This window comes from Molossus molossus, unplaced genomic scaffold, assembly GCF_014108415.1.
Source record: "Molossus molossus isolate mMolMol1 unplaced genomic scaffold, mMolMol1.p scaffold_m16_p_9, whole genome shotgun sequence".
Lineage (NCBI taxonomy): Eukaryota > Metazoa > Chordata > Mammalia > Chiroptera > Molossidae > Molossus > Molossus molossus.
Window position 1 is genome coordinate 45345093 of NW_023425403.1, and position 20500 is coordinate 45365592.

The following is a 20500-nucleotide window of genomic DNA, read 5'->3' on the forward strand; positions in this document are numbered from 1 at the left end:
ATATAGTCTCGGTGAAAATATACAGAGCATACAGTCCTTGAATGAGAACCTGGTGCTTTTGTTTGCTTTGTTTACGTTCAGAAAACTTTAACGTATCTGATTGCTCACAATCTTCCTATGTGTTGTTTTCAGGATTTCACTCAACTATCTGCAAAACATAATTAATTCACAAGGGTTGTTTCCAGCTTGAACTGTCATTATAGCTAAGGTCAAAATATCGTATCATCTTTGGAGAATTTCTAAAGGAACTCTTGGGCCCATTTGGGCAAAAAAAAAAAAAAGTGCTGGTTTGCCTGGCTACATAATGTGCCCACTTACTTCTTCCACTGGAACAAGGCTTTAAGGTGGCAGGTGGTGGAGGGGCCTAAAATGACACAGTGAGGTCCCAACTTTTTATCCTTGTCCCTAGAAAAGGTATAATCAAGGCCTACCAATAGTGGGGACTGCTCCACTTTCTATACCCAGGAAGAAAATACAGCTGAAAAGTATACCCTTGCATTAGGTTGTTTGAAGTAAAATTTTACCTACCATATGCCCAACTCCGAATCTGAAATATAGGTTATTTCGTGGGTCAAGTTCTACTTTGAGATTAATGTATTCATTCAAAAATATTAATAGAGTATTTGGGATGAGCAGGGCACTGTAGAAATAGGAAAAGTTCAACCTTGGGTTTTGCGATTGGGGAGAGTAAATATCTCGCAGTGTGTGGTCAGTTGCCTCTTCTATGTGCCTCTGTCAATTAACCACCACCATTTTCTGAGGACTTAAAGTGAAATGGAGCTGTACAGAGAGGTGTTCAACCTGACCTCTAGATGCCTCAAGTTGAGATGAAACAGCAAACACGACATAACCATTACCTCCCTGGTTCTCACCTCCTCCTTCTGGGATCTCCGACAAGTGGATAGACCTAGAAGGCTTTCCAGGAGAATCAGTGAGTTGGCTGCGGCAGGACCCCTCCCTCTCTGTCAGTGATGAAGTAACCACTCTACCACACCCCCACTTCAAAATCAGTCCTTAGACTGTGGAGACATCAATAGTAGCTCTTCACTTGGGAAAAGGGTGGTGTCTAATTTTTCCTAACTATGTAATAGTGAGCCAGGGCTTAGAAACTCAAAAGTAGAAACATCAGTTTAAGAACTTATTTTCTGAAGTGAAGTAGCTATTATGTATATTTTATTTTCAAAAGCAAAGTAGTTATTATGTATTATGTATACTTATGTATTATATATACATATACATAGAGATGAACTGATGCTCACAAGTTAAAAAACAATAGCTCCTAACAGATGAACAGTAATCTGCAAAACAGCAAATTGATTGAACCGGCACCTGTTGGTGATGGGTCATCGCTCAACCACTGGGCAACACTGGCAGGGCAACATTTATTCTTATTTTTCTCTTTAATAAGTTTTCTAGTTCTTGTAAATGTGAGATTAAAATTATTCATTAGAATTATTATAATGAACAATGTTAAATCCTAAGCAAGACACAAATTAATGTCAAAGAACTTTATAATTAGAAGAGAATTTAATTCACACGAAAAGAGATGTTATTGGATTTCATTTTACTTCTGTGTGTTAGATGTATAAAAACGTTTCATTTGAAATCATAATTCATATACATATAATTTTTCTAATGTTGAGGATACAGCATATAAAGTTATCTATTCATTTTCTTCAAGGTTGAATTTTTATTCCCCTCTAATTGAGAAGTATTGCCCTATAATACTCAGTGATATTTTCTGAGTTTATTTGCATAACATTCAATGTAGGTAAATAACAACTTTTTTATTCTACAGGTTTGTTCTGCCTTAAAATTTGTTAAAAGGCGTTATTGTTGATTTATTGCAATGTTAGAAAATTTTATTCCTCTTATATGAACTATAAAATTAGAAAGTTATTTCTTTCAGAAAGACATTATAAAATATAATATTTATAATAAGTTTTAGCACTACAGATAAAAGTAGCTAAGTATAAATGACTGCGCTTTACTTCTACCTCCAATAGATCTTGCTTTAAACAAATCTTATGAGAATATACTATATGAAAATTTTGATATACCTGAAAGAGAAGCTAGAGGTGGTTATTTGTTTTATAGAATTATTCATAATAGTTCATCTATTAACATATAGCGTGCTTTTAACTATAAATTATTTACACACAATTTTTCAGGAACATACCAACCATGCACAACTATATTTTCATATATATATATATATATATACATATATATATATATATGTAATTTGGTATATATATATATATATATATATATATATATATATATGTAATTTGGTTTAAAAATTGGATGTAAAAATGTGTTCTACAACAACCCTGAGTTGAGAGCATACACTTTCCAGAGTGGAGTATGTTAATGAAACATTGTTGAATTTCCCATGAACACTGTCAAAGACAGGAATTCAGATGTGGCTGTGGCTACAAGTCTGAGCAGGGCTTCACCGCATGAAGGACTCTGGGCTACTTTGATTCTTATCTGCTGAGCCTACTCTCAAATATACTTATAGCTTTATGAGACTCAAATTCAGTTCAGATGGGGCTTTGTCTGTTTCTCTGGCCTTCAGTTTTATCCCGGTGGGTAACACTGGGTGTTGGTGAATCTTGCACCCTCTAGGCCCCCATATGCAGCTCCAGGATCTTCTTAACACTCAATATTTTTTTATCTTTATTATGGAAAGTATCACAGATGTTCCCCTTTTATGCCCCCATTGACCCCCTCCTCCCTGCTCCTACCCTACTCCTGCCTTCACCACATTATTGTCTGTGTCCATTGGTTGTGCATATATACGCATGTAAGTTCTTTGGTTTATCTCTTCCCACCCCACCCCCACTCTCCATCCCCCTTCCCTCTGAAGTTTGTCAGTGTGCTCCCTACTTCCATATCTGTGGATCTATTTTGATTATCAGCTTATTTTGTTCATTATATTCCATAAGTAAGTGAGATTGTGTGGTACTTGTCTTACTCTGACTGGCTTTTTTCGCTTAGCACAATACTCTCCAGGTCCCTCCATGCCATCTCAAAGCTAAGAGATATTTCTTCCTTACAGCTGCATAGTGTTCCATTGTGTTAACATCCATTCTTTACACACCCCCATTCCAGAAAGAGGGTCTGAAATGAGCAGACAGATGGGCCACCTTCTGGAACGCTGGCCTCCCTCCTTATGCACAGGTACCAGATACGAAGGGATGAAATTTGCCTTGAAATCTCAATAGCTGTTAAATTCTCAGAAGTGGGGTTTATATTGCTAAGTGTAAACATCTTAGTAAAAATTGACTTATTCTTATCTCCCATGATTTGATGATTACTTAGTGGAAAATAACCATCTAATTCTGAATTGTTACATTGCGTATGCATGGTTTGCTTTTAAATGATAAGACTTAATTGATTAGCATTTATAAGTAGCTGTCAGTACAATGCAGCATCAATGAATCCAAAATCAACTCTTAAAAATAAGCCAAATGCATTCTACGTGATAATGTTTCCTCTGAGGCTACCTAGTAAAGGAATTAGCCAGGATCAGTTAAATGGGACCCTCAGAGCAATGCAACTCATCAAATTGTTCCAGGTTCAGGATTATAGCCTCACCTGCCTTCTCCATTCAGCCTTTCCTGGAAAGAGGGAGTCTATTCTTAGTAATAGGTTCGAAAGTGTACATTAGTTAACTAGAAAAACTCTATCCTTTAATCCTCATCTATTTACTTATCACTATAGGATTCATATTTATCCAGTTATTAAGTCTTAAAATATGTCTACTAGTGTTAAGAATGTCAGATTTTTTATAAATTCTGCAAAGTCTGATTTATAAAAGAACCGAGTCATTCATTCATTCATTCATTCATTCATTCATTTATTCTCTATCTTACTTAGAAAATAAGGCCTATTTTCATCCTGATGGCCATATTAAAGGCTGAAGAGGAAAAGACAGAGGTAAGAAGAAAACAAAGCCTCAAGAAATCTATCAGAAAGGCCCCTAAAAGCACAGGTGTTTACAGCTAAAAGGGAGCTTAGAGACTATTGTAGCACCTGCTACACCCCACCCAACCCCTTTACAAATGGGGACACTTGGACTAAGAAAGACTGAACCATAATCTTGTCCAAGTCACAAATTACAGTAGCCATAAAATTGCAACAAATTCACACTACCAATTGTTTTTTGTTTTGTTTTTTAATATTCTCAAAACACGAGGGAGCTTAATCAATACGAGCTGAGCTGAAGATCTTCAGCAAAGAAAGAACAGAGAGGATTAGTTTGTTGTCAGGGTCTCAACTATAGCTTAGCTGAACTCTTCTCCAGGGTAAGGTAAGAGCACTCTAGGCTTCCTCTGTGTATCTCTTATTGTTTAAACGTGTCTCCATTAAGGGTGTATATTCTTTTGGAAGTCTTCTATACTGAAGGAAAGCCAACAGCACAAAAAGGCCAACCAAAGCCATCAGCATTCCCATAACCACTGAGAGATTCATGGTCCAACTTGGAGTTTCTTCAACTGAAATTAAAGCAGAAGAAAAAGGTCTATGATTGGGATTTTCATCAGCTGAATACGCTTTACAAAGGGGAAAAAAATAAACCAATTTGACTTTTACACATGCATTTTTGTTGATAAAGCAAAACTGTACCGGCTAGAATAAAATTTATCTTCTCCTTCCTCACCAACTATTATATCCACAAGTGTGTGTGTGTGTGTGTGTGTGTGTGTGTGTGTGTGTGTGTTTCTTGAGGAAATGGGAAATGTCATTCCATTATTTAAATACAGCTTATTGCATTTTTAAAAATGTCTTACAATAAATACAGACTAAGCCCTCCAAGGAAGTGTATAGAACACTATTGTGAGTTAGAAACTCATTTGTAAAAGTGCATGCTAAAATGGTAGGTATCTGGTGAGCTGCAAAATATGCAAGCCTCCGGTGGAAAAGTTCTGCCATTGTCTCTACCTTTTTTATATGATGATAAATGTGCAAGACAGATCAGATGGGTTATTATATCAGGAGACATGCAACAGCAGGAACAGATGAAACGTGTACCCATTTAGATAGTTGTGAATAAAATCTGAATCTTCCACATGATAAATCTAACCCTCTACTCAAATGTATTTTATAATTACTCTCCCACATAATTAATGGATTTCATTGCTAGTATATTTATTCCTATTTGCCATTTCTTTTTCAATTATCTTATCCTTGGACAGCAGTTCTTGAATTCAGTTTCTCTGAACTAGGTTCTTGGTCTACACCCTGCACTTATCTAAATGTATATTCTCCTCATCTTTTTTTTTTCTTCGCTCTCCAAGAGGGCTGTGACCCATCCTGCTGGGATTCCTCCAAGAGGATTTTTATTTGTCTCCTTTCACTATAATTCAGCAGTATCTGTTGCCAGTCTCGGCTTCTTAAAACAGATTTTGATTCTGCGTTTATTTGTTTCAGGAACCAAAAATGATTGCCTTTTCTTATTGTCCAAACTGCCACACCTAGCTTTTTCTTAATTATTATTATTTTTAATTATGGTAAAATGCATATAACATAAATTTTACCATCTTAACCATTTTTAAGTGTACAGTTCTGTAACATTAAGTACATTCACATTGTTGGGCAATTATTACCACCATCCATCCAGAACTCTTTTCACCTTGCAAAGCAGAAATGGTCGCTCCTATCTCCCATTCCCCCCAGTCCCTGGTGACCACCATTCTATTTTCTGTCTCTATGAATTAAACTACTCTTGATACCTCATAGAAGTGGAATCATACAGTTTTTGGTCTTTTATGACTGGTTTATTTAACTTAGCATACTGTCTTCAAGATTCATTCATGTTGTAGCACGTGACAGGATTTTCTTCCTTTTTACAGCTAAATAATACTCCATTGTATGGATGTACCACCTTTCATTTATCCATTCATCCATCAGTGAATACTTGGGTTGCATCCATCTTATGTCTATTGTGAATAAAGCTGCTATGAACAGAGGTATACAAATATATGTTTGAGTAGTTGCTTTCAAATCAAAAGCTGATTTTCTAGATCATATGGGAATTCTATGTTTAATTTTTTGAGGAACTGCCATATTGTTTTCCACAGTGGCTATGCCGTGTTACATTTCGACCAGCAGTACACAAGGCTTCCAATTTCTCCATATCCTCATCAGCACTTGTTATTTGCTTCTTCTTCTTTTTTTTTTTTTTTGCAGTAGCCATCCTGATGGTATAAAGTGGTACCTAATTGTGGTTTCTGCTTGCCTTTTAAAGCCCTATGTAATCAGGTCCTTCTCACAGATCCAATTTTATTTATTTATTTTTTTTAACTATTCAATACGCGTTTTTTCTTTTTTATTGAATTTATTGGAATTACATTGGCTAATAAAATTATATAGGTTTCAGGTGTATATCACAGATCCAACTTGAATTCCCAATAATCTTCTACCCAAACCTTCTACTGCAACCAGTCTTTCTTGTCACAGTCCTCCATCCAGACCTCTCACAGTCCCGCCCCTGCTCTTTCGAGCTAAAATTCTGCCTTCTTTCCACATCAGCTACCTAAGATCTACCATCTCTCTGAATCTAGCTCAAGACCTACCTCCTTTCCCAAATCCCTCACTCCCTTCTCTAACTTCTAGTTAGTTATGTTCCCCTAGATGCGATTGTAAACTTACGTGTCAGGTCAGTACATGCACATGAATGTGTCTCTTCTAGTGAGTTCATGCTTTGGGGGCATATTTACACTCTCAGTCTATACCTGTTAATTGGCTGATTTCAGAGGAGATGGAAACATGGTCAAAATGCACATTGCAGACTTTTTTATTATTATTATGTTTAGTCCCCGAGAAAAGAAAAAGAATCCTCCACTACCCAAAGAAATGAAATTTCAAATCAGTAAGGAGAACAAGCAGCGGTCGATGCAGAACTAGAAGGAAAATCAGGGGACAGATTCCAGGGCCTGAAAGACTCTGGAGTCAAAGAGACAGATGTGGACCCAAAAACTGTCTCGGTGACTTTGTAGGTGGAGATTTAGTGAAGATGAAGTAGACACAAATGGGGAAAAGCCACTGGCAGAAGGGTTGTGTGTTTATCGACTTCTTAACAAATTAAGATAATTTTTATTGTTTTACCTTTCCTTTCTCAACGTGTTCGAATATTCTTTTTTAACAGATATAGTCGATAGACAACATTATATTAGTTTCAGCTGTACAACATCATGATTCAGCATTTGTGTATACTGCAAACTAATGTTCTTTAAATGGCACAGGGAGCTATACTGGGGCCTGAGCAAATTTTTTTAAAAAGTGTATCCCTTTAGAAACTTATCAAAATACCCTCCCATATTTTGAACCAAGTGGGGAAACTCATAAAAATCCACACATTCAAAACATGAGTTAAAAAAAAATTCCAGAACATACACATGAAGCCCCAGGTAGCCCCATCTGTTGGCAGGCAACAGCCATCCTCACAGACCGCCCCCCCCCCCCCACCAGCAGGGGTGGCATGGGGAAACTGGAAAAAAATGATCTAGTTACAGAATAATGTAGGGGTACAAAACAAACAATAGCCTGTCTTTATTTTAAAATTTGACAGTGAGGTCATCAAAGATTTTTGTGCATTAATTGTTTTAAAATATTGCATTATATTATTACTTATCTAGATTACTAAGCTTTTTGGCCTCCCCTTGAACTTTGCGCTCCAGACAAGGGCTCAACTTGCCTTCACACTAAACCCAGCCTTGCCTTCAAGTCATGATCTCCTGTAAGCCCCTGTCCACATGAGGCTACTGCATTTTGACTTGACTGATTAGACATGTCAAACCATAGCCCGCTGTTGATTAATTCAGACGGAATTGTCAGATCAAGTGTAGAAGTAGATGCTTCCTCTGTGGAATAAGGTCTCTTAACAACTTTCAGTTTTCTAAAACAACAGTCATCCAACCCGTCCCTTTTCTGACGTTTAATTAGTAGTTTAAAGGCTCATTTTACTAAATATACGTATCCTCAAAAATTGCCAATAAACTTAATGAGACATGAATGCTTCGATTTAAGGCCTTGATTTACTTTAAAAAAAAAAAAAAGAAAGCAAGCTTCTTTAAAAGATGAATGAATCACCCATTTAGAAGTTGTAGTAGTTACCTGGCAGATCAACAGCATAGCGGTAGCCAAGTCGGTCTGCGGTTAAGAAGAATTCCTCATTAGTCACCGAAGGGAAGAAAGGAACCATGTTATGCATCCGATTGTGACCAATGGGTGCCAGCTCCTGCGGCCAAGCATCTGTGGGAGGATTAAATCTTTTCATCCACTCATCAAAGATGGCATCAGTAAAGGAATGGAGGACCTGCAAGACAGTGGACCATGACGTTATCAGACGATTTCAATTAAGTCTATCTGGTTGGTGTTTTCTCTCATGTGGAATGCGGTTCTTCTTGACATGAGCTACTTCTCTGTTCCCAGTCTAATGTCACAACATACACACCTACCGGCATTTTTAGTCACGTTTCCAAGGATGTGTGCCATCTCTCTCCAAACAGAATTGTAAACCCCTTTGTAAAGTGAACAAATGAAAGTTCTGTTGCTGACTTACATTGGTTTGGAAACATTTGAGGCTTTCAACAAGTGTGGGTTCATCATTACGTTCAGGAAAAGGGTGAGGATGACGAGGTGCATAGTCTAGTCAATTTTCAGGTGTGTTTGCTTTAGCAGGAGAGAAAGAAGAGGTTGCTTTTCCAGTATTGTAATACAAATAAACAGTTTTTAAAAATATCTCCGAAATGGGTTTTCAAATTTTTCGCACCTGGAGTACCCTTCTGTGTACTCATTTTGTAACCCTCACATTTGAATGTTCACTATTATGCCAGCAAAAGAAAGTCTAAAAATGTTGTAATGTGCACAGCACTCATTTTAACTTCCTCACGGAAGCTGTTAAAGTCCTTAAATGCAGCCTGGCTGGTGTGGCTGAGTGGATTAAGCTTTGTCCCAGGGACTGAGAGGTCCCGGTTGGATTCTCGGTCAGGACACATGCCCAGTTGCGGGCTTGATCCTCCATAGGGCATGTAGGAGGTAGCAGATAGATGTTTCTCTCTCACATCGATGTTTCTATCTCTCTATATATAAAATCAATAAAGACATATTTTTTAAAAAGTCCTTAAATGCTGAAGTTATTACATGTTTTAAAATATTAACAGCAGAATTTCCTCATGTATAGCACTGATTGCACAACAGAATATGTGTTGCCAGGTCGTTAGGGTTTCCCTTTCATTCCTAGACTATAAGTTCAAGGAGCTCAGAGACACTGTCTGCCTTTTTATCTGTGTCCCCCGTGCCTGTCACATGGGAGAAGGGAGGGACTTATTCACCCATTCACCACTATTTCTTATACCCCTAATATAGCACTCATCAAATTATACTTTAACTTCTTATTTATTTACCTATTTCCCCTAACAAGGCCCCTGACTCCTAAATGTTAAAGATACGGTCTTTTTGCCTTTGAAGCCTTAAGCTTAGCATGCAAGCTGGACAGAGCTGATGCTGAACTAGCATTTGTTGGCTGACGACAGTGCTGGGCAAAGTAGTTCCATGTTTTTGTACAATCCATTCAAACGAGCACCTTTCTCGCTGGTCTGCAAAGTCATTTCTTCTGTTTTCTGGCATCAGGGTTTTTCAAGGACAAAGAAACATAATGGTCCTCGTCCAGGCACATCTTCCCTGATTGCCCCCAGTCTGAATTCTTTGCTCTCTGTACTTCTTAACCCTTTAATTGCATTGCCCTTCTGGCTTGTATTACTGTTGTTTATTTACTCAGTAGATAACATTTTAATATCTTACCTGAGGTTCCTTGCTGTTTTAGTTGCCCCTGTTTAGGCAACAGCGGGAGCTTTCTACCTGTTTTGTCTCCAGTGGCTGCATTCAGGATAGTAATAGAAATCAAGTGATTTACTGAAGGGAATTTTATGTCATAAATGGATTGTTTTAAGTTTATGGCAGAGACAATCATCTTCAAAACCAAAACATTAAATTCTAAGGCCTGGGATTTTAGAGAGAGAGAGGAGATTTTTGAATTCTAGAGTCTTGGCTTTCCGTAACAAAATTTAAGCTCCAAAAGGATAAAGGCATAGTTTATTGTAAAAGCAACAACTTTGGAAGAATACTCGATACTGCAAGTGATCAATGTTTCTCGCAAGTAGAGTTCAAAATGAGTCATCTTTGAGGAAGGTCATCATCCCTGGGAAAGGAGCTAAGCATTTGTTGTTGGTGTGTGTCCCTGAAAAAAGTATCATGCCCTGTATCTTAGGAACCCCACAGAAGTTTCCCAGAGAGGAAAGGTATGCCTCACCTTCCGTTTGGGAGCTGCCAGCCTCAAACGGAAGTTTTGCCTCGAGCATGGAGACCAAGCACTACAGCGGGGATGTCTAAATGTGTCCACGTCTCTCTTTTCTCCTCACTAATTTCCTTTGTATTTGAGTGAAGCAATGTGCCAAACTAGCCAGGAGATTTCCCTGGAAGTCGTGAGATGGGACTTTTAGGGAAACTCTTTACAGGTGGTTGTTTCAGCTTAAAAGTGTCCTTTCCATTTCTTCTTGCTGCTTTCTGGGATGTGGATGTGATGGCTAGAGCTGCAGCAGCCACCTTAAGGGCCAATGAGCCAGGTTAGGAAGGAGCCTCTCACCGAGGATGGTAGAGCAAAAAGACAGAAAGCATCCAGGTTGGTGTGTGTCCCGGGGGTACTAGAGATAACACCGCAGCTGGACTGCCTGCCACTGGAGCTCTTCTACATAAAGAGAAAAATACACTTCTTTTTTGCTTAGGTTTCTGTAATTTGGGTTTTCTGTTCTAAGCAGCTGAACCAAATCCTAAGTGAAACGTGGAAAAAGTATCTAGGGCTGTACCAGAATGTATTTTCCAAAGAAGTCCACTCAATATTTCTTGAACTTTAGGATACTGTCTGAATTCAAGTCAGAAATCAAATTGTGATTAGAAAAAGGGACAAGAGACTCTCAGGACATAGAAAAATCCAGATTTAGTGCTGCAAGAGGAAAATAACTTTTGGAAAGCACCGAAATTCACCCAGTGCTAAGTGTAAATAATAAAGGAGGGGACAAGACCCTTAAAGCAATTCACAGTGCGAAGAGATAAAAGAACAGGGAAAAGTAATAGGGAGAGATTATAGGTCTCAGAAGGGCTATAAAACATTACACAATAAATGCTCTGGTAGGAACTCTATACAGAGTACCCAACTTATAAAATGTAGTTTAAAAAAGGGTAGTGTGTGCCAAGAAAATGCAAACAATGCAATAAACAAAATGCTGGAAGCAATAACGTATCCACAGGCTAAAAAGAGAAGTAATGTAACCGGTAGAATAGGTATTTTTGTAAAAGTTGTGAACATTTTTCCTAAACAAGATGCCTTGGCTTGCTTTTGAGAAACTAATGGTAACTTGTTTAGACACAAGTTGAAAATGAGCTCAGATAATATCTCTGGAAAGGCCAAATATAACTTGAGGGTCATAAATAAAAGCAAAAGTAAAGTAGAAGTATGCTTTTGTTGCCTTATGTCTATTATAGAGATACGTAGCTATATTTTGGTGTTAAAAATAGAGTGCTTCAGAAATGAGGTTACAAATGTTGGTATATAAACCTATTTTATCTTGTTCCAACAAAATATGGGTAGATGCAGAAAGATAAAAACAGTACATTTTAACTTGGAGGCACTGTTGAAGAAAATGAGATTGCATAGGCTTTTAAGGTAAAAATGTTTAAATGTAACCCTGGCAGAAGAAAGCAATTCATCAACAAATATTGTGCTTACAGGCATAAAGAAACTTAACAAATTATAGAGAAAGAATGCATATCTTTTTCAAGATCATTGGAGGATGAAGTTGCTATCAGACTTCACCTTAACTTAGATGGTTGCAAACTCAGAATCTTGTCACAGTGGTGGCATACCAAGAGTATTTACATCTGGAGGAACAGTACCATGAAAACCTGAGGCTGGCTGCAAAGACACCTGTACGTTTCCAAAGACCAGCACGCGGGTGTTCACCATTTGGGTTCATGCATGCCAGCCAGAGATGGCATTCGATTCAGAGTGGCTCTGGAGTAACGTGCTAATGCTCTGGTCCTCTGAGATTTGATATGTGAGTGCTTAAAGGTCACAAGGGAGACACACAGTTTCATATGGGAAGTTCCTATTTAAAACTTAAGATAGAAGACATCATTAAAACATTAGGTCAGAATTTCTAAATAAGAGGATACCTAATGGTAATACCTAAAAGACATATTTAATCATGTTTGTTATTGTATGATAATATTTATTTAGTCTTGCCTTGTTCCACCGAGGGTTTGAAGCAGTGTATAATCAGCATGTTGTGTTTACATTTTCCTAAAGAAGCCATGTGCAATAAGCATGGAATAGTCTAGCAACACCCAAGCTTCCACTCAGCTAGCTAAGCTCTGCCACCAGGAGATGTGTACTCCAGACACAGTGCATTTGTCCAAGATAGGAAACAACCATTGAAAAAAGGATGTTTGAGCAATACTAGAGTCTCCAAGCATTGCACAGCCAGGATGATGTATTTCTCCTTTTACTGTACAGGAGGTCCTTGAAAACGTTGTTTCATTCATTATTTTGTTATAACATTAATAAGAAAAAAATCAGTTTCCAGTGGGGGCCACTGTCCATGTGCAGCTTGCAGTTCTTCCCACATCTGTGTGGGTTTTCTTCAGGGACTTCGCGTTCTTCCCGCATCCCACAGATGTGCCGGGTAGGTGAACTGGCATGTCTACATTGTCCCGGTATGAGTGAGTATGGGGGTGTGTGTGAGTGTGCCCTGTGATGGAAGGGCGTCTTGTCTAGGATGGGTGCCTACGCCTGCTGTTGGGATAGGCTCCATCCACCCATGACGCTGAACTGGAATAGGCAATTTCAAGAATAATTTTTTTTATCCTCACCTGAGGACACTTTTGCATTCATCTTCAGATAGAGTAGGAGGGAGAGAGGGAGGGAAGAGAGAGAGAAACATCAATTTGAGAGAGACACACTGACTGGCTCCCACCCACACGACCCCAACCAGGGCCAGGGACAAACTGCAACCAAGGTACGTGCCCTTAGCGGGAACTGAACCCAGGTCTCTCTGGACCACAGGCCAACGTTCTAACTGCTGAGCCAAACCGGCCAGGGCTCTTGACTTCTTCTTTTTCATCTTTCTTAAGTATATGAGTAGCTCACATTTACTTCAGTATTTAATATTACAGTGTTTGGGGTCTTTATTTAGAAGTTTGGTGATGTTTTTGTGACCAGAAATATGCCACATGAACTTAAGTCTTGTTTCTATTAAGTAGCCTACATTGAAATTGGTTTTGTTATACTGCATTTCACTTAAAGTCGCATTTTCCTAGAACCCATTGGCCATATTGAGGACTTACTATAATATTCTCTTTCTGTCCTTCCCTACCCACCATCTCATTGTGTCCTGAACAGACAGTATCGGAGGTATTTTTCAGGCATTCTGGAGGAGTTATGTAGGTAGGGAAAACACACTTTCTGCATAGATTTGTTTAATAACATTGCATTAAAAATATACGTATGTATATATAAAATGTATTCAGTATACATTCTATACAAGATATAATAGTATGTCTACTAAAAGAAATATCAGCAGCATTAAAATCAATTGCTAAATCCTTGAGGAAGAATATGTATAGTTTAAGAGTTAGACTTTAAACAGATGTAAACAGAGGACAACAAGAAGGTTCTGCTATTAGTATGTCAGCTTTAAAAGCAGTGACCAGTTCAGCATACCTCATAGCCAGACGATACAAGTTGAAGACAGAGAAAGCCAGTGTGATGTTAGGAGAGATTCTAGATCACTGAGACACTCCCAGGCCATTCATGGCTAAGGGATCACTGAAGGTCTAGGAGAGACTAACTCAAATCAATGCTAGAACTAGCTTCTATTTGTATATAAATTATGGTTTGCCACTACACTACCTAATTTCATCAACAATGAAGTGTAAATAGTTCATCTCTGAGTATTGCTTTAGTTTTTCTCAATAGAGCATGGCTTTATTCTTATCAAGACTGGAATTGAAGAGAACCCCATCAGCTTCATCTAGCCAATTAGAACCTGCCAGGTTTAAAAAACTAAAGCATCCCCAGACTAAGCCTATAGAAATCCTGCCACCCTGGGAGGCCCTGCCCAAGTGAGTGGCCAGCCACCCTCTCCGGTACCTCGGGTCCTATAAAACTCACCAACATGTTATACTACTTACAAATTGTTGACTATGTGTCTCAGTTACTTTAAAATACATATGATAAATAACGAAATATGGCATTTTAGAAACATGAATACTTCCTTGTCATAAAACCAATGCCCTACCTTTTTAAAAGTCAAGCAAAATTATTCAAATCTGTCCTTCACCAATTAGTGTTAATTCCTATGAACATGATCTAACATTTCCTCAGCTATAATGAAAGCTGTTGTAAAGGGATCAAATTAAGAATCGTCTAAAATGACAAAAGGCAAAACGTAGCTAGAGACACAACACAGGAAAAGTTTCGAGTAGGAAACATTTCTTGTATTCTCTGTGTAGCTACTTAGGGTTCATATGACCTTATACTCATTTCTTAGCCCCTCTGAAATGTACTTTCCCTATCTTTAACACAAAGAGAGTTGTTTATCATACACATTTGTGTGAAGTTTAAACGTTATGTTTGCATGACATCTAATACAGGGACACATTAAAAGATACTCAATAATATAACATTCTCCTAACAAAAATGGATTGCGTATCTACTATTCTAGAGGTTGGATATGGTATCAATGATCACATTAGCTTCTCATAAGCTAGTGAAGCCTAAAACACACACTTTTATATGAACAGAGGATTAGGTTTACATGAAAAATAAAATATCAAAAGAACATGGTGTATTTTGTTACTAACTTAAATAGAGAAAAAATCTCTTCGATTAATTCTCTTACAAGTAGTTTATTTCTCTTCTCAGAAGTCATTATCCTAATGAACAGACAGCTCACAGAAATGTAAATGCGAATGGTTCTTTAAATATATTTTTAAAAGTGCTGAACATCATTTATAAGAAGAGAAATAAAAATTAAACTCACTAAAATATCATTTTCACCTATCAGATTGGCAAAGATTAAAAAGTGTAATAACACACTGTACTAATGATGAAGAGCAGAAAAATTGTCACTCTGCTACATAGCTGGTAAGAAGGAAGATCATTTAATCTCTAGGGCAATTTGGCAATATCTATCAAAACTTCAAATACATTTATTTAACCTTTGACCCAGCGGTTCCATTCTCTCAACTTACCCTACATATTCACTTACTGCAGCATTGTTTGTAAAGCAAAAGATTATAAATCACCTAAATGCCCAACAATAGGAGACTGGTTAAAAATTTCAGGAGAGATCCATTCTATAGGCTACAATACATCCCTTAAAGAAAAACAGGGAAGGAATAAGAAAGCCTGATATGGAGTGATTTGGGAAAAGAACATATAAACAAAGTCACAGAAGTGTCTATAGTATGCTACCATATAGGTAGAGAAAGATTGGGGAGAAATACATAAACATATGTGCTTGTACATTAATAAAACAATGAAGCACATCTGGAGAACAGAGGAAACAGTCATGGGCAGCTGGGAGATGCTAGTGGGTAGCTTCTTCATTTTGTGACTTTTACAATGGAACCATTTATGTGCGTTATCTATTTTAAAATTTTAAATGTAAACATTTAGAAAATTATATAATAACCTAAAAGTGCGTGCATTATCACTGCAACTGTATAAACATATAATAATATAAAAGAAATAAGCAGAAAAATTGAGATGGAATTATTGCTTTTCAAAGCTTTTTGATAATATTAATGCAATTATGAATCATTAAAAATTATTAAACCTTTAAAAATTAAAAACTGACACAAAACGTTCTTGTTATTATTCAAAGTATTAGTCTAATTATTAGTTTTTAAAGAAAGATAAATAAAATAGATCTATTTTTAAGTGCTTCGCTCCTGGGGAGAGAAAAGCAATGTCCTATGTACTTCTTTTTAAAAATTGCAATTGAAGTCATATTAACTCAGAAATAGTTTATACTTGTTATTTTTTACTAAACATTAATATTACTAGTTTTACTGCAGCCTAGAACAGTAGAGTCAGAAGAGGTCATACAGGATCAACCTAGTGTAGTCCGTCAGATTTTTCTTTTCAGAAACTCATTTTCTCTGTTCTTGCTTTTTTATTCCTAAATTTCAACCTTATTCAATTGATTGTCACTGTTAAGAAATGTCAGTGGTATTAAGGCTACTCATATGTCTTATTCCATTTAGAAGGTCATTGTAAACAGCAGAAAACAAGCACAAGCTGTTCAACCTATTCATCCCCAGCCACTGAGGAATAGAAAGAATTAGCACTTGCCAATGTCGCTTTCTAAAAAGATAACATCCAAATACACCCGAAGAACAGGATCTTTAGGAATTAGGAAGAGTCTCTCATATAGTTACTTTCATGGCAGTTAACTCAACTATTCAACTCTACAGTCTATTGGGTTTTCTTCTTTTTTTCTTTTCTAGGTTATATCTGAATGTAATAGAACACAGCACTTCTTAGCTGTGACCTAATCTTATTTTCCATGATAAATGTGTGCATTTCCTTCAATTACTTTAGGAATTATTAGAATTTAAGAAATTGGTTCAGAGTTTCTTTTCTGTATTTTATCATTATACCTTCTTGTACTCATTAATGTGATCACATATAACTTTATACCTCTCTTGCTTGAGGAGATTTCACACAAAAAATAATTTTAATAACTGCATGCAATATATTTTCATGAATTGCCTCATGAACTTGAAATTCCAGAAGATACATCTCTGTTTCCTTAAATACTTTTAACCTGGCTCTCAATATGTGAAAAATCATTTAAGGCTAAATTGGTTTCAAAATGAAACTCTTTGTGAATAGACTGCAGTATTCGTGAGTTCTGGAAGTAGTGCTAAAACATCATTCCTTCAGAAAAATAAATAAATAAAAAGAGATTTGAATTAAAAAAAAGAAACACAAAACATTATTCATTTAGTGCCTTCAAAGAAAGGCACTTCATTTGTTTATATGTACATGATAACATATCCCACAAAATTTTAAATATTAAAGGCATTAAAAGTAATGAAGACAAGAATGATTAAACATCTTGTATCTTTGAATGACATGTAAGTCATGGACTTCATCATCCATAAAGTCATCATGTGGGCTTCCAACTAGAATAGGAAGAGAAATATGACTGAAGAGATATCCCTATTGCACAGAAAGGACATTGATCCCTTAGAGCAGGGGTAGGCAAACTAAAGCCTGTGGCTAATAGGGCTTAGCACCCATTTTTATAAATAAAGTTTTATTAGAACACCACACTCATTTGTTTATGTATTGTCTATGGCTGCTTTCATGCTACTGTGGCAGAGTTGAGTAGCTACAACAGAGATTGTCCAGCCTGCAAAGCCTAAAATACTTGCTATCTGGCCATTCAGAGAAAAATGTTGCCAAGCTGTGCACCCTTAGTGGGCTTCCTCAAAAGGAGGAAATAAGACATAGCAGACCTTGAGATGTAGGATGCTGAAAATCAGATGACTAGGACCATCACTATTCCCTTTAGTAGGAGAGAAAGACTTGGCGTATAATTCACAATTTGTCAGAGGATTCTGCTTTTCTACTCATAATAGTTTGGAGCACTGGATAAGGAGTACTGCGACATTTTTCCTCCTGAATATGGGTTGTGTGTACAAATGATACACAGTTGAAAGTTTATGTTTTAGGTCATAAAAAAGAATTAAATCTTACCATTGTGACAGCATAGATGGACTTAGTTGACAGCATAGATGGACTTAGTGGGTATTATATATACTAAGTGAAATAAGTCAGAGAAAGGCAACTAGGGTATGATTTCACTTATATGAATAATCTAAGGAACAAACTATACGAACAAACTGTATGAGAAAGAGACTCATAGACACAACAAACTGATGGTTGTCAGAGGGGCTGGGTGCAAAGGTGAAGGAATTAAGCATTATAAATTGGTGGCTACAGAACAGTCACAGGAATGTAAAGTACAGCACAGGGAATATAGTCAATCATACTGTAGTAACTATGTATGGTGCCAGGTGTGTACTAGAAATCACAGGGAATTACTTTTTAAAGTATATGACTGTCTACCTACTATGCTGTACACCTGAAACCAATATAAAATAATATTGAATGTCAACTGCAACTGAAAAATAAAATTAAAAGAAAGAAAATGTATAGTTTAATAAAAACTTATTCAGAGATATACAGTATACATAAGTAGATGTATAGTTATATAGTAGAGAAGGTCGGCACCAGAAACGCTTGGCTGAAATGGCTGAGCTGATGGCTGAGCTGATGACCATAATGGTGTGACATACCAAGTCAGAGCCACTGAGCAAGACAGACGTCTTAGAGGTAAGCCCTCCCCCTTATTAGAGGTTGGGACCAATGGTCCACATTAGTGACAACCCCTTCATTTATTGCTACCATACAGATGGGAGAAACATTTTTTAGAATAAAGAAACAGCTCCACCAACTGCTCTCATCTCAGGATTTTGTACAACTCACTGTCACCAGGCTTTTATCTATGGGGAGCCCAGAATGCTCCCTAACCTTCACACCACCAGGCAAGCTACACCTTCACCCTCCTTCGAATCCCTTTCTTCCGTACTCAGGATGGAGTAGACATAATAATCCTCTTTGAAATACCTCTGACTTGCTGCTTGTCAGTAAATCTCCTGAAGGCACAACTGTTTGCTATGGAGAACAAGATGAACCTTAATGAAGGTTTGGAAATTCAAGTGCAACACATAGTTCTCTAATTCTTTCCCACCAACTACTATAAAACACACTGGTATTTTTATGACATCTGTGTTGTGCTTGACAGTTTCAGGACTAGCTTCATAATATCCTAATATATTACGAGTGGCTTTAAAGAACACAACACTTTTCCCCAACCCCAGACCAGACCTGTGACTGGAACTCTGCAGAGCGGGACACAGAGGCTCCCAAACTGCACAAGTCAGGCTGAACAAACCGATTTGATTTGTAACCCTGTGCTCTTCGGATTAGGTCGTGTGGCCTCCCAGGAGTGCAGAAAAATAAACTGCTATATACTGATGGTTTCAGATGTACTGTGCTCTGGACTGAATTGTGACTCCCACCTTGCCCCCCATATTTTTATGTTGAAGCTTTAATCTCCAATGTGACTATATTTGGGGACGGGGCCCATCAGGAGGTAATTAAGATTAAATGATGTCATGAAGGTGAGACCCTGGGATGATAGGACGAGAGTTCTCATAAGAAGACGCTCCGAGGACTACATCCCTCTCTCTTTCTGCTGCGTAAGGACAGAGAAAGCAGGCAGAGGTCTTTCGCCAGGAACGCTGTAAGCAGCACCTCAGTCTTGGTCTTCCCAGTCTTCAGAACTGTGGTGGATAAACTTCGGTTGTTCAAGCCACCCCATCTGTGCTATTTTGCTAGGGCCACGTAAGCAGACTAAAACACATTGCTAAGATTAACATTAAGGTGAGGAAAATTCTCGGGTGAAAAAGAACATATAGTGTTTGTTTGCTACAGTACAATCTAAACTGGATAATAACATAAACTCAAAATACTGCAAAATACAAAAGGACCAGTGGGAAAATTTCTTCTTGTAAATGCTCTGAAATCATCCATCCAAGACATACAACCCTGAAGACAGAACTAAAATAGTGGATGGTGAAGTATGTCTGTAAAACAGAGAACTTTTTTGGGCTTCATCAGCTGAAATACAAACATTCTTGTTGTCTGTAGCTTCTAAGCCAACTTTGAAAAGCTGTACCCGAAGCAACTTGGTGTGAGGGGTAGCCCCTGACATCCGGGAGCTGGCCTGATACTAGCAACCAGGGCTTGGTGTTCTCCTGTTGGACACAAACAATTTCATGGACTATAAACACTAACATAGTCACTCTGACTGTAATGGATCAAGACGAAAACAACACAACTCCAAAACCATGTCTGAGCATAGACAACACATGATCACTGTCCAGGTCACAACGTGAACATTAGCATTTTGGGCTAATTCAAGGGACTGCTGTTGCTTTTACAGTTACAATCTCCTTTCCCTAGAGATAAGAATTACTGTGGTACTCAATCATAGAGTTACCCCTGCTGCCAGGGAGAATCCAATCCAGACCAAAGTCTTGCTTCCTTAAGCCCTCCTCAAATCACCACGTACAAGCCCAAATCCTTTCAGTCTTTGCTGACACCTGAGAGACTCAGCAGCTCCCTAGTCTGTCCCCACGGCAAGCAATACACCTACTGTTCTACTGCAGGTGTTCCCAGGGGTCTCGGCCTGGGGGCACTGAATGAGGGCAGCGGGGACAACGTGGCCCTGACTTGTGCTTCCCCGATTGGTTTGTCTCAGGAAAGCCCCTTAGTGAACACATTTTTTAAACGATT

General features: G+C 37.8%; 1 protein-coding gene across 1 annotated transcript in view; it reads right to left on the reverse strand.

The window, feature by feature from the left end:
- Window positions 1-4197: 4197 nt before the first annotated feature.
- DCT (dopachrome tautomerase) overlaps window positions 4198-20500 on the reverse strand; it is a 39228-nt gene continuing 22925 nt past the window's right edge. The window contains exons 7-8 of the mRNA XM_036250053.1: window positions 8122-8323; window positions 4198-4502 (exon numbers count right to left, since the gene is read on the reverse strand). Of these exons, the coding sequence (XP_036105946.1) occupies window positions 4330-4502; window positions 8122-8323 (375 nt within the window). The 3' untranslated portion in view covers window positions 4198-4329. The remainder of the gene's footprint in view (window positions 4503-8121; window positions 8324-20500) is intronic.